The sequence below is a fragment of the Sander lucioperca genome, chromosome 10 (genome assembly GCF_008315115.2).
Source record: "Sander lucioperca isolate FBNREF2018 chromosome 10, SLUC_FBN_1.2, whole genome shotgun sequence".
NCBI classification, from domain to species: Eukaryota; Metazoa; Chordata; class Actinopteri; order Perciformes; family Percidae; genus Sander; species Sander lucioperca.
Genome location: NC_050182.1, coordinates 21,071,508 through 21,087,005, shown reverse-complemented (window position 1 = coordinate 21,087,005; position 15,498 = coordinate 21,071,508). Strand labels below are relative to the sequence as shown.

At 42.1% G+C, this 15,498-nt stretch overlaps 1 protein-coding gene across 10 annotated transcripts in view; it reads left to right on the top strand.

Moving 5' to 3' along the window:
* Positions 1–15,498, top strand: part of oxr1a (oxidation resistance 1a) — a 251,348-nt gene that overhangs the window by 231,076 nt on the left and 4,774 nt on the right. For 8 of the 10 annotated variants that reach the window (XM_031322650.2, XM_036006176.1, XM_031322649.2 and 5 more), the window contains 6 exons: positions 2,556–2,721; positions 7,396–7,561; positions 10,741–10,821; positions 12,500–12,625; positions 14,571–14,723; positions 14,919–15,014. In XM_031322650.2, the coding sequence (XP_031178510.1) occupies positions 2,556–2,721; positions 7,396–7,561; positions 10,741–10,821; positions 12,500–12,625; positions 14,571–14,723; positions 14,919–15,014 (788 nt within the window). The remainder of the gene's footprint in view (positions 1–2,555; positions 2,722–7,395; positions 7,562–10,740; positions 10,822–12,499; positions 12,626–14,570; positions 14,724–14,918; positions 15,015–15,498) is intronic. The other 2 variants (XM_031322653.2, XM_031322651.2) reach the window with 1 other exon arrangement.

Below are 15,498 nucleotides of genomic sequence, written 5' to 3'. Positions count from 1 at the left end.
AAATGGCAGCCTCTATGTTGTTATCAGCTTGGCGGGGCTAGCCGGGCTTTATGGGGCTTTATGCAGCACTTTGATCTCTGGCTCTGGTGGTCTGGGCAACTCCTCCGTGCGATAAGCTAAAGCCTATCAAACACCACAATGCCACAAACACACCTAATGCCCAAAGGGGAAGCACAGTGATGATGAAACCCAAGATCAAAATGCCTTCTGAGACAACATTCAGAGAGGTATTATTTATACCAGACATCCAGTCTGGTTTGCTTTCATGTGGATTTACACAAATACTAAATTCCCCCCAAAGCCTGGAATAAACTTATTTTGTGTTCATTGCCGCTTTTAAGATTAAAGGATTGCACTTGTGGTTTTGGATGTTTTAACCTGCCAACTATGGTTATGTAGTTGGTTCCATCCCACGCTGATGATGAGTTCTCTAAATTTGGGATCTTAAAAAGCTCTTCACTACAGTTAAACTTTATCCCTGTAATTACAGAACAAGACATCATCCAGTTACTTTTAGACAAAACCAAAAGAAAAACGTTAGTTCTAACATTACGTCTACTTCTTTATACTTTCAAAGAACATATATTTATGTGCAACATTTGAAATAAATTGTGCACCTAAGGGAAGAGGAAACAAAAGAGATGCTACAAGCCACAAGTTTGTCCCAATAATGGGCTTTTTTTTTTTCCATTATTTCCCAGGCTCTCCAAGTAACTGGCTAATGTCTTTTTTTGCCTACCAAGTAGCCTATTCTACTAAAGAGTCTTATATCTTCCAGCAAACCTCACATGCCCAATTTCACATCATCACACCTCATTGTTTGAGGTTTGATTTACTGACAACATACATTTTAAATGTAGTACTTTGCAATGGCATACTTTCAAATTACAATGTCAGAGTATCTTTGAACGCACCAGCAAGTGTATCTCAACTGTATTACCACCAGTGATAACATTAAGGTAGCAGAATGACTGTGATGGATTACCTATGTTCAGCAAGATGATGTTCAGTCGACTAAAATAAATGGGAAGAAGTGGCTGCCTGGAAGTTAGGTACAATGTTTATGTGCTCGAGGAAATGTTTGGCAAACACTATGCAATTAGTAGTTGATTGGCTTAAACATACAAAACCATAGCGTCTTTTAATTAGTATCTGGTTGGCACAGTTTTGGTCTTATTATCTGACGGTGACCTCCGTGTGTCACCGCTACTGACTCACTTCATAACCCACTCTAGTTGACAGTGGGGGAGAGATTTACCATTTTCTCCCTGGCAATTATTGTCACACAGAGAGCCGGGCTGCAAAAGCAGTTTGAATTCACATTGATCTCCCCAGGGCTAAACCATTATTCTGTGCACATTAGCACAGCCCGCACAAGTAACGGCAGCAGCCTCAAAAAGAAGTTGCATTAATACAGAATGAATGCATTTTGAAAATAGAATGTGTCCCACTGAGCGTGTTGTCTAAGCAGATTAATATAATTATGTTCATCATTATTATTGCTAGTTAAGTTGAGCTGCCCAACCAGGAGCAGTGTAATGTCACTGGTACAGTGATGTCATTCAGCTTCCGGGGGCTGTGGCCTTATTCTAGGCCATTGGTAATGTACCACGGGCAGAAGACTCAGAGCCACTATCAAGTACAGTGTGCTACTCCATTTATTTCTGTCATCTGTTGTGTTTCTGCCTCAAAATGACTAATGCAAGTTGAAGTAGCCACTAAATAGAAGATAGAAAACTAGGTCAAATACACAGTTAATCAACGAGATGTATTTTCTTTTTAGATGACAGACATTTGATACAGAAGAAAACACAAATTGGGAACATTTTGGGAAATATGCTCATTTGCTTCCCAGCAAATGTTAGATCAGAAGAAAAGAGTCTGGAGTGCTCAGAAGTTCCAAGCAAATTATGAAGGTGCTCTTTGGAAAGGGAGCAAAAGTTTCAAAGAAAAAAGGATCAGGGGAACCGCTAGCCTGGCTCTGTCCAAAATATGCCCAAACTGTTCTTGTCATGAGCGCTTTCACACAGAGCAGGAATATTACGCGGCGATAAAGTGACGTAATCTTTTGCCGGAATGAAGTTGATTTTTCGGAGCTTTCAACCAGCGAATAAAGACATCAACCGATCACGTTGTGTTGTTTACTTATAATGAGGATCATAATACACAGTATATGTATAGACGCAAACTTCCTTACTACTCGCTTTCAACCTTGACAAAGGCAGAGTTTACCAGAAACACAGTTTCTTGTTATATAGCTCATTAGTTTGATCCTTACAACATCTTAAGTATAAAAAAGCCAGAGCCAGGCTAGCTGTTTCCCCCTTATTTCCAGTCTGTATGCTAAGCTAAGCTAACCAGCGGCTGGCTGTAGCTTTATAGTTTACAGATATAAGAGTGGTATCATCTAACTCTCAGCAAGAAATTAAATAGGCATATTCCCCAAAATGTCAAACTATTACTTTAAAACAATTTGTCCTGTTTGTTACAGCTATTAAGCCATAACATCACACATGTTTATGCTCATGTGACCATGTGATGATTTCCTCTTCCAGGTACAGGGTCTGCGGAGAGACGGAAGCACCCAACTCACAAGTTCCTGTGTCTGCGGGTGGGGAAGCCCATGAAGAAGACGTTTATTTCTAACGCCAGCGCCTCCATGCAGCAATATGCCCAGCAGGGCAAGAAGCACGAATACTGGTTTGCTGTGCCGCAGGAGAGGTCAGTACCTCTGCTACACCTTTGAATGCAAGCAAATGAAACCAGTGCTGTGCCTGATTACATGGAATAATATTAAAAATGGGGGGGGGAGTACAAGATATAGTAGCCTCTGATTAGTCCACTTACAGTGCAGCAGACTTTGTTTGTAATGTAGAGAGCTGCAGGGATTTGACCTCATGCCATTCCTAACACACCACAATAGTCAGCTGAGTTACTGAGGCACCACACCCCCAGTCCTTTTCATATTTGAAACCAATCAAATATGCATTCTTCGTCAGGTCTGACTCCCACTGCGGCTTCTGCCCATCTCACTGTGCTGCCTCTGCCAGACAGCAAAACAATTTATTATTCATTCACTCTGCAGGGAAACAGACACACGCACTTTATTCCTGCACTGGGGCGCACACACACACACACACACACACACACACACACAACCCATGCAACAATAAGGATATTTTTCCTTGTTTTGTATACTCAGAAATTGTTCGGCCCACAAAGCTCTTTGTGAACTTTTTTCTGACCTACACTGGTATTTCTAGTGTTTACATTGAATGAAAACAGCCATGGCTTAATAATGTGTTTATCCTGGTTGGATCACTCTGCCTGGGTGAACGGTCGCCAAGCCAGCAGTAGTCATGATTACTTTAGTGCTGTTCACACTGGAAGGACACACATTACATGGAAATAGGTTGCATAATAAATTAATTCCAGTTGCAGCAATAGCCTAATTCAATAAGTCAAGTTTTTTTCATAAAAAGAAACATCCAGCTCAGTGGTAGCTACATTGTCCATTGGTTCTTTTTAGAGGCACAAAGGGACAAAAATGGACATGAGGGGAATCTCATCAGTTATTTGTCCAACCTTGATTTGTCTATACTTTTATAGCAGCAACACACGCGCTCTCTCAGGCTGCTAATCACATTTGAGTCAAACAAACAGCCGTGTCCTTTTTAGTTAGTCATGGTACCATAAATTCTTCTTGGTTATGTGATGTGGTGAGAGTGGCTGAGTGCAGTAATGATCCTGAAATTATTCATTATGAACTTCAGAAGTCTTGCTTGTTAAAATAATAATAATAATAATAATAATACATGTGACTTATGAAGTGCTTTTCAAAGACGCTTTACATACAGATGAAAAAAATAGCTTTGTTGTTTTCATCCACAGGTTGCTTAGCTACAGCATTTCCCACCTGGAAAACAAGTTGCTGTGATGCATGCTGCTCTCGGGGATGATAGCCCAGGGGCATTGCAGATTCAAAGCTAGTATAAAAAGACAGGGCTTATGCATGTTAGGACTCATTATTTGTAACTTGTTTTTTCTGGCACTGCAAGCGGGCTGAGGTGTGTGGGAGGAGTGATCATAGGACTGACAGCACAGCGGTTTATAATCCTTTTCTTCAGACACTGCTAGACTCGCTGTTGCTTGACCCAGATGGGAGGCGACCCGCGTGATGTGTCTTTCAATGTCCTGGCAATGGTGTGGGTGGGGGGGGGTGGGGGGTGGGGGGGGGGAAGGGAGGCCATTGAATGAGCCATACACAACCCATGACAGTGAACACAGCTCAACCTACTGAGTCTGCACAGATTTTTCATGTCTACCAGCCATAACAGTATTTGTTCTGCATTTTTTTGTAACTTTTCATGATGATGTTATGTTATGATGTATTATCTTATCATATCCTAAACTGTTTACACGATTGTCATGATAAGGCGGTCGCAAGGGGAGAGCAGAGAGAGGCAAAAGGAAAGCTAAAGAAGATCACAGAGAATCATTTGGCACCATTACCACATGACTTCCCTGTTTTAAAGAAACTGACCACACACTATGTATAACTTTAAAGCTGCTCTATTTATATTTTCATGTTAACAATGTCTTAAATGGCTGTGTCATGTGGAAGGTAGTCTTGCATCCTCGCCAGACCTATCTCCACAGCGCTGCAGAGTAAGGTCTGGCTCCTCCACACACGCATTCCAGCATTTCAATAAACCAATCACAATCGTCTTGGGCAGCGCTAAGATCCGGACGCAGCGATGGTGGCTCTGCAAAGTATTCTCGGGAGGGAACTTGTTTTGGTGGAACATTTGCACCCCGCAAAAGATAACGCCACATACAATATTAAATGTTCACACAATACAATACAGTGAGCTATTTAAGTTAGCTGGATACATGGTTAAACGTAATTTGCTCTTACCAGTGTATCGCCCACAGCAATACCGCCAATCGGTCCCTAAACGTCCCAGTTAGAGAGGAAATGCTGTTAAAATATTCTTATAGGCTGGCCTGCCATGTTGTACGATCAAAATTGAAATGCATTGGGCGCCTGGGTAGCTCACCTGGTAGAGCGCACGCCCATATATAGAGGTTAACTCCTCAATGCAGCGGCCACGGGTTCGACTCTGACCTGCGGCCCTTTGCTGCATGTCATTCCCCCTCTCTCTCTCCTTTCATGTCTTCAGCTGTCCTATCAAAATAAAGGCCTAAAATGCTCAAAAAAGAATCTTTAAAAAAATGTATCGCTTGAAGTGACAACCTCGTAGAGAATTATCACCTGACTTTGCAGTTCCCCTCAGCTCTACGGAATGTTTTAGCGTCTTTTACCTAATTGTTTTGGTTTCATGGACCGCAACTTAGAGAGAAGACACACCAGCCCGATAATCGGGCGTCGGGCCGTCTGGCGAGGTCGGTGACTCGAGTCTGTTCGGTGTGTTCCGTGCCGTCGTCCGTCCGAGGAGCCGTCGGCCTTCATTTGGGCCGACCCAACATGTTCAGTCGGAGACAGGGCAGTCGGGACTCACCCGGAAATGGGGAGCGGATGAGCCTCTCAAAATCTGACGAAAATCTTTTAAACTGACCTTTGTTGATCTGAATTGAAGACAGATTCAGCAACTGCACGGCCTATTTCTCTCTTAGAATGTTTTCAGAAACACGTTTCGGTGAACTATTTTAGTCCAATATGAGATCGTATTCTGAACAAGCCGCCATGACAGTCTGGCTGTGAATTTCCGGAGAAAAAAGACCCACGTGACGCGTTCGTCCAATCAGCTGCCGGTTTTCATTTTCTGGGAAATAATCAGACTGTTAATGGAAACAATACAGAGCAGCGCCGCCTGCTGCTATGGAGACGTATTACGTTTCGCGCACACGCAGAGCGTACGCTTAAGTCGGCGTCTCCTCAGTGTGTTCTGAGGCATTTTTTGGACCTCGGGACCCGACTGATCAGTCCGACTGGCTTTTCTGCCGACGGTCGGCCCATCTGGTTGGTGTGTCAGGGCCCTTAAAGGATTTGGTTTAGTCTCGCTGCTCTCATCAAGCTCGTATCCAACTGCAGCTGATTTCAACAAACAATCTCTGATAATCCACTGTACGCTTCCCGCCCAACAGCAGATAGACAAAGGTAGCATCCTGCTACTGTCATTTAGCAGCTAAAGAGACATATATTTACCTCAGGAGTTAGTGGAGACAAAACAGAGCTAGAAGGAGAGTGAATATTTGACTTTGAGATATGACTCCAAATGAATGCTTATGTTGCTCTGTTTGTTTGATGTGTAAATAAGCAACTGTTAGCCAACCCTTTTGTCGTGACAACTTTGTAATATGATAATATGTGAATTCTGTGTCCCCCCCAAAGGGACCAACCAAATCATTGTATGCAGGTTCAACTATGTGTTGTTATAAGACCAGTTGTTCCCAAATGTTGATGCAACATAACAGACCAGAACACACAGTGTCACACTGGCAAAGCAGCTTTAACAGTTCAGCAGTATTAGCAGAGAGGAGACAAGTAGAATATCTTGGTCAAAGTCTGTGTTGACGTTTAAATACTTCCTTAATAGCCTTTAGGGTGGTTTGAGAATGCTTCAACATGCAAAATGTTTGACTAATTCTTAAATAGTTAAATATTTAAATTTTTGAAAACTTTTGGGAGTTTTATCAGATGGCCAATTCACCAATTCATTTTTGCAGCTAATAATGGACAGTATATTACCACATATATGGTTTTTAATCAAATCAAAGCAGAGATGCTCACAAGTCTTTGAGCTTGAGTCCAAGTCTCTCGTGGTTATAATGAGTGCTGTATCACTTGCTGCGTTCCATCCAGGCTGCTTAGAACACTGCATAGCTATGTATAATAACATCTAGCCAACAGCTGTCGGAGTTAACCTCCCTAAGCTCCTAGCTAAAGCAGGAAGCAAGCTAACGTTAGATGGCCAATGCTGAGCTTTGCTAACCTGTCAGGGTGCGTTTTCAGGTGCCTGGTAAAATCAGATAGAGATAGGTAGGAAGGGGAATAACATAACATTCAGCTCATCAGACGTTTCCAAAAAATAAAGATTGCTCACAAGTCCTGCATCTCGAGTCAGAGTCGAGTCTCAAGTCTTTTGAGGACGGCTCTCAAGTCCAAAGTCAAGTCTGAAGGCACTGTGTGTGCGACTTAAGTGCGCCTCGAGTCCGGGTCTCAAACTTGAGTCCCCATCTCTGAGTCAAAGTTACATATCACTCAGTGTTGGATTGTTTCCTGAAGTCTTTGGAGCTGGCCTTGATATTTTAGAGGCACTGAATTACACATCTCAGATGATGATTTTTTTATTTTTTATTTACTAAATCTCTCCAGAATTTAAGAACCAAGCCTCTTCTCTCATAGTTTTTCCTGTGTTTCTTCCCCCCCAGGTCAGAGCACCTGTACGTGTTCTTCATGCAGTGGAGCCCGGACATGTACGGTGAGGGGGTCAGGGGGATGGGACAAGAGCCTGGGTTTATGGTTGTCAAGAAGAATGAGGTGTCAGAAACGGCTGAGGACGAGCCCATCACTGACCTCAATGTCAAGGAATGGGAGGTAAGGTCTACACAGCTAAAAGTGTTCCCTCGCCTTGCTTAAAGCACACCTGTTGTGTTGTCTCAGGCCTCACAGACATGGATTAAGTATAGTTCCCCGCTATGGTTTAATCCATAACCTGTGAAACCAGAATCTTATGTGGTGTGTTGTTGTGATTATTTGAATGTGGTTTTAAGTTTATTGTTGTATGTTAAGTTACATGTTATATAATTGTAATGATTTGCCTCCATTACACAATGCATAGTGCAAACATATTGTGTTAATCCATCAGAATTGTGTAGTCATCAAGCCTTAGTTTTGTATTCTGCTTCTGTATATTGCACTTCTATGTACCACTGCATATTTCTTGATTTGATGGCAACTATTTTGTGTGATATTTCTATCACGTGTAAGTTGTGTGAACACTTGCTTTGCTTGGAAATGCGCTTCTCTGAACTTCCAACCAAAGTGTTTTGCATGTTTGTGTAATTGTACTCTTCTCAGTTAGTGTATTGTAGTTTCATCACGTGGTGTGACTGTCACTAGTGTTGGTCAGCATTTGGCAAGTTGTTTTGCTGAATGGCAACGCCATTATGAGTTGCTCAATATATGCAGGGTATGTGCACAACTGTTTTTTGGCTATGAAATCACCCAAACTCATGTGGCACTGATGTGGGTTCAATCTGTCTTCCTTTCTGGTCAGACTAACTTATCAAGGTGACTTCATTGCACATTTACAGAAAGTGGAAGTAAGATTTAAAAGCATAGACAAGGATGTCCATCTAGATTTTCAGCATTGTTATTGCATGTCGCTGCACCACACTGCGGATGAGTTTTGGCCAAATGAGATTGTTTGTGAGCCTGTGGATAATGAAAAGGAAGCATTCATTGCATGAAGAAATTGATACGATGGAAGCAGTGGCTTGGATTTAAATTTTAATGTAAATGAATGATGTAGGAAACAAAGTGGACTGATTGTCCCTACATGATCCGTTACATTTGAATAAGTAAATAGCAACCTGCTGCTATTGTGTGTCCTACTCCTTTTCATAGAACTTTAAGGAACAAAAAGATGTGTTTTACCTACATAGCTTTTTTCGAACGTATGCATTTTTGTTTAACAAAAAGGCTGAGAAAATGTACTTCAAAAGCTAATTTAAGTTTTGTATTAATTCATTATTTATTTTATTTTAACTTTAGTTTTTTTTAAATTGAGATATAGTCTGTCAAAAGGACGTACCTCGTGGGCTAGTGCTGTTACTGTATCTTTAAATCCTATCTGTTATGGGACGGGAACATCTTTTTTTTTAACCAATGGGGAGCCGGTTTATCTCCTGTCCTGTATTGTTATTGGATTTTAGCGATGTCACACAAATCATTCGGCGTAGAAACCCTATTGGGGGAAAAAAGGCTTCTATTTTAGTCAAGCAGGCTGCCAGGCTTCATAACAAGTCCGTCTATTTGTCTCGGGGCTATAAACGGGGGAACTTAAAGGATCTGTAATGTGACTTTCCAGCTTCAACCTCGCCCAGAAAGCAAGACATGTTTTCTAGGAGGGTGAAAGACCAAGAGAAACGGCTGACCCCTAAGTATACCTGTGTATGTTCCATGTGGCTAGTTCATGTTTTCAGTCTCCTCAATATTGTTGTAACGTTATGTTCTCTTGCTGTTGTTAGCATGCCATGCTAGCTCGCCAGCGAAGCTAACTAGCCCGCTAGTCCTTTAGCAGGTCAGGTCTAGGTCAGTGACTGATGTTAAACAAATTGGTCACTATCTGACCGCAATTTGGCAGTCAGGAAAGTTCTCTTATCGGTTGTCTGCCCTCTTGGTACCGACGGTGTAATACGATGTGTGCGGCTCTGTAGTAAGCTGTCCGAGGCTCTGGAGAACGCTGTCTGAAAGTTTCCAGCGCTAGGTGCCAGTTAAAAGATGGCGCTCCTTTCTTTCATTTAGCAGTTTCTTTACTCTCACATTAAAATACATTTTTCAGAGTTACCAGGTATCATGTTGAGTTTATAGCTCGTTAAGTGAGTGTAAATGTTCCACTTGTGCTGTATGATACAGTATTTTATTAACCTCCAAATGCTTACTTTTTCATGACATTGATCTCTTCAGAGAAAAGGCATTTGATTTACATTGAAAAGTGTGTAGCAGCCTAGCATGCTGCTAGCTTACCCTCTTTCAGGGGACAAATGCACCAAAGTGCCTTTATCTGGAGGTGAAGTGGGGCACTGATGCATTTTTTATTAGGGCTGTAGTTTACTCTCTATGCTACATTATTGAGTGTTGTAAAGAGGCAGCTTGTTACCAAAATAGTTATTTACACCAAAGGCAACAAGGTAAGTGAAAGACTCTCAGTTGTAATGTAAGTAAAGAAAGACAGCTTATGACATCTGTGCCCAGACAGTTTAATATTTATTTAAATGTAGACCTAGACTAGTTAATATGACTGTGCCTGTATGGTATTTGTGGTTTGTTTATTTATCTTGTGCATAAGGCTTTAAATATCTTTCCTGTACTGACCACAGTGGACTGTTAAATGCCAGTGTTTCATTCAGTGGCAAAACAGAGGCAGCCACTCTCAGTGGAGTTTGCAGCGGAGGCCGTGGGCTGTAACTTTGTTGGAATGTAGCCATGCTTATAGGTCATTGTGTTGGTCTGTCTGGGCTGTAGTTTTGTGGATTGTTGTTCCTGACGAACAGAGAGTCGGTTAATGTTCATGGACTTGGCAAGTGGAACCTCAGTTATGTTCTGTTGTGTGTTCCAGCATTAAAATCTTGTGGATTTCTAAACACTCTTCTCGCTCGCAACAATTTGTTTTATTTTTGAAGAAAGTTTGATGGGTCTAAAGATTACTTTCTGCTGGAGTGTTGTTTCCATAAGTATAACTGAGCATCTAATGGTGGTGTTATTAAACATATTACACAAACATGCAAAATGACAGTGCTCTGAAATGCCCCATCCCCTCCTCTTTTTCCCAAAGTAAACTCTTGTTGACGGTGGCCTTAAGCCTTTGTTACAGTTTGTTTCTTCAACTTTCTGACATCTACCTTTTCTATAAAGAGCAGTGTTAAAGTTTGCTGAAATTGCACTACTTCGTGCACATAATACCTTCCAAAACTCACTATTTACTTTTCCCTGGCCAGTGTTGGATCTGGTAGAGTTTTATGTTCCACCTGTTCCTGTCTTTGTACTACCAGGTAGTGTCTCTGACGGAGTACCACCGTAGGATTGATGCGCTAAACAGTGAAGATCTGCGCTCGCTCTGCAAACGACTCCAGGTGCCCTGAACAGCCCTGTCTGCCCCCTCTCTCTGCTCTGCCCAGCCCTGCTGCTGCCTGCACCAAGATGGGCTCCCATTGGCTCTAGCAGGCTTTAGCTGCTGCAGATGTTGCATTCTAACCTCAAAAACACATGTTCCTATTGCTACTAGGGCTGCACAATTAATCGCAATTTTATCGATATCGCAATATGGACTACTGCAATATTGAAATCGCGGGGGAGGGCACAATATTAGTTTAAGGCAAAATATGTGTCAAACCATTCTGAATGAAGTATTGCGGTGCTGCAGAGACATCCCAGCCTACAAATCGTATCCTACAGACTAAAGAAAACCTCTTTATTTGGCACATATCCTCACAAAAATCACACTGTAATCATTTACATTTTTAAAATGTTTAGTGTTTGTCAATGAAAAAGAGAATGATACAAAAATGATCATTCCCTCCAATATCGCAAATCATATCGCAATCGCTATATCAGTCAAACTAATTGCGCAGCCCTTATTGCTGTACACATAAAAGTTATGGGTTGAGTAGGTTTCATGAGTGTTAGGCTCACAAAAACTTATTCAAAACATGATGTACAAGATCAATTGAGAATGACTTCTCAAGCATTTAACAGAAAATATTTTCTTATCAATTCATACAGAAAACTGTGTGATGAGGTTTTCATGTGACAGCAGCCTTATCTCCATGTGTCAGGCTTTCCGTCTTAAACTTGTTGTCGTGGTGGTTTTTAGTGCTTCAACCCACTAGATCAGTCTGGCTATAAGATAGTTAATGCTAGCTGTTTGTGCTAGCTGTAGACACATATGTAGATTTTATATAGGCCACACAGAAATGGGTGTTTCTGTAGGAAAGTCCCACTTTTTCTTAAGTAGAATATTTTCTTTGATGCTCAAATGAGCTGAATGTATAGAATATTGAAGGGTAAAGAGACAATGTGTTTGTGAGAGGGTGGAAGTAAGACTCCCTTGACAGGGGGAAGGATGTGACAGTGCAGGTAGGCCCTATTTGAATGAGGACTGAAACATGAGAGCATCCCAGCCACCGGGGGGGGGGTGTGCTCCACAATCAGCCTCTGTCGTCGAGAAAGATAAATAACCTGAGCAGTCGGTTGGTCAGAGAAAATGTTAAACCGTCGAGTGCAAATTATTCATTGGGTGGATTTCCTATTCACGTTGCATTCTCCTCTCCCAGACAGTGTCTCTGCCCGCTCTCTACTAAACTATCCTAGTCTTTTGGCATTGGAGAGTGGCAGGAATATATTCAGCTGTCATCATCAAATTGTGGAATTATCAGTGTGTTGCCAGCAAACGCTGCATTGATAATTTTGGCAGGAACACTTGTTAGATTTAAAATGGGAGCTTTTGTTGTTCAGGTTAGGCTATGGTTAAAGGCTAGCTTCTTCATGTCATCCCAGCCTTGATCCAAAAACTGTTTAGTTAACCCTTTTCTGCTTTAGATGCTACATGTTTCCCTATTCTCATCTCACTCAGTGCAATCATAATCTGAGCCTAATACGGTTTGTAAAATGTGGTTACTGCTCTAGAAAGCCTCACTTTGTATGAGTAGCCCGAAATGATGCAAAACAGAATTGTAGGTTTATGACAAATAGCTATAAGCTGAAAGTAAACTACTCCTTGTATGCATATCTGACATTTATTTGTACATGTAGATCACCACCAAGGAAGAGGTGAACTCCAAGCATGGCACATCCATCAAGACGGAGCTTGAGCCAGAAACGTTCAAACCCAACCTCAGAGAATCCAGTGATCTCCTGGAGGCCGACCAGATAGAGAAGGTACAGACTTTTGTACAAACCTGTTGTTATGCAACCCTGCCATGATAAAATAGCATGAAATGATCCTACTAACAACTGTGTGTATCCAAAGCCTGATATATTTTATAGAGCTCCATTGTTGTCTAAAAACATGTCAGTGAGCCACACTGTTGCTCTGGGTAACATGGTCCTTTTATTATCTAAAAAAGGGGAACTGTTGTATTTTTTTAGTATGAAACAATGGGCTTGGAAGATAAGAAAATGAGACTAATGTATTACATTTTGGTCTTTTCGGCGGGTGGGGGGGGGTACAGGCTGTGTATGGTGAAACTACTGTCCCCCTCAACGGCAATGAGACAGGTCAGAACATGCCAACCGTAGTACGTCTTTAAGACCCGAGTCCTCTACGATGCTGACAGGTCTGCAGTTAGTTGCCACCTGTTTTGCAAGAGCTGTACTAATTTTTTTGGATTTGGTTTCATCCACAGGTCGGCAAGTAGCACTCTCCAAAATAGTGCTTTGCCTGAGTGGGTAGTATCAACCTGAGTCACGTTAACTGTACTACTATGCTTAGCTCGTAGGTGGTAGCTCAAGCTTGACGTGCTTCGGTGATATTTTAATTCGGCTTTACACAATGTGCATATGGCTTTTGACCCGTCCGGGAGTTTTGGAAAATAAAAAGTGCCATTCAGAATTGTGGTGCTGCTGTCTTTCTCCATCATGCCTGCAGCAGCAGGATGTGTTACGAGGAAGTATGGCAAAGGGTCAAAATAGTCGCCTGTTAGGCACGACGCAAAGCCAAGTGAAGTGAAAATAAATTAATAAATGGCGGCATGCGATTTAAAAAAAAAAAAATGAATGCGTTATGCTCGGCCCTTAATCGCATCGCGATTAACACGTTAATGCTGACAGCCCGTGTGTGTGTGTGTGTGTGTGTGTGTGTGTGTGGGATGTGCTGGGATTGAATGCTAACATGCAAACCCAGAGGACTTGCTGGTCATTTCACTTTCAAATTTGTAAAAAAAAGAAAAAAGCACGTAGGTGACCTGATTACTCCTCACAGCAGACAGAGACCAATAAGCTATGGTCAATGGGTTGTTCTGTGTCAGAGTAAGAGGTGGCAACTTGTACTGTATGTATGATTACGGATTACCACAGAGAACATTTAAAGGAACCTTTTGATTTCTTTTTTTGCTGAATAATGTAAAAAATAGTAATTTATTTAAAGATAACACCTGCAAAAGTCTCACTTATACTCATAGGGAAAGACGCTACATGTGAGAAACACATGAAACAGACCTTAACCTTTTATGTTTGAGTTGTGGTGTGTGCCTCGCAGGCACACTCAGACACACTTGCACGTCTCCAAATGAGTCCCAGTTGGCATATTGACCAATAGATTGCCAATGTGCGGCTGCCTTTAATCACCCCGAGGACGCAGCTCAGGACGGCTCACAGCAGCGCTGAGGGGAGCCAAGTCCAAGCTCATCTCCTCACGACTTCATTTCCAGCCTGCTGGTTCCACCACTGCTGAACCAAGGAGAAAAAGAGCAAAAGGGACTGATGAATTATTGGAGAGCGAACAGAACGTTTAAAGGCCCCCGTTTCATACAGAGGAAATGGTGCAGCATAGTGTAAAAAAAGTTGTCACTTTAATTCCAAGTTTTAGTCAGTGTCTGTTTTATCTGGCCATTAAAATGAAGCATACACTTACTGCACAGCTTCTCCAGCGCCTTTATCTCCCCACGCACCACAGCCACTGCTAATCCCTGAGTCTGTCGGCAGCAGAACCTATTCTTTCTCCTGAGACGGCCCTGTGTGTTTGGAGCCCTGTTACTCTTCTTTAAACGTCAGATGTTAAAAGGTCACCGCACATGTAATTGAGCATTGGTGTCTGTGGCCTTTGCCTTACTTCTCCTTCATTCTTCCTATTCTTTATTATCCCCCACCCCCCTCGCCCCCACAGCTTGCCAAAAACCTCCCACCACGGACCATTGGGTACCCATGGACACTGGCTTTTGGCACATCAAAGCATGGCATGAGCATTAAGTCGCTGTACAGAGCCATGCAGGGCCAGGACACCCCAGTGCTTATGGTTATAAAGGACAGCGATGGCCAGGTAAGCTGCAAATGCAACAGTGTAACGTATTGAAACTGATTATAAATCATTTTCCTATCCAATCAGTCACTTTTTTTTGTCACATGAAAAGTTGCAATTCCAGTGAAATGTTATCCCATCAGCTCCTACACTTGTGCATGATTCGTCATAAAGCGAGTTGTAAGTGTACAGTAGTAAGTTGTTTTGTTTCTCCAGGTGTTTGGTGCGTTGGCATCGGAGCCCTTTAAAGTCAGCGATGGCTTTTATGGCACAGGAGAGACCTTCCTCTTCACCTTCAATCCAGAGTTTCAGGTACACTACCTTCCTCAGTTTGAAGCTGTTGGCTTTCTGTAAGAATTAAACATTTGCTACATTTACATTATAATATGGATTTTATTAGAATGTGCAGTTTTGTTTACATACAGTGTACTTTATGATAAAAGGGCATACAGCAGAACTGATGTATGTGTGGCTGATTCTTTTCAAAGCTGCACAGTATTTATGTATAATAATAACTGTGTAATGGGAAAGGACTCGCTTGTGGTGACAAACCTGCAGAGAATTATCGCCCAACTCTTCAGGTCCCCTTAGCTCTACAGAAGTTTTAGCATGTTTTCAATGAGTGTGTAGACCAGATTCACTCATTTTGAAACAAGCTTTGTTCGCTTGGCATTTCACCTCGCTATATCTGTGTTTTTTTGGTGCTGTGTCCGCCGTAGCTTCCTCTTGGATGCCTGCTTACAATCTGGCACCTGGTCGCTATGCTTTTATAGAGGTTGACGCCCAGAAATGTCCC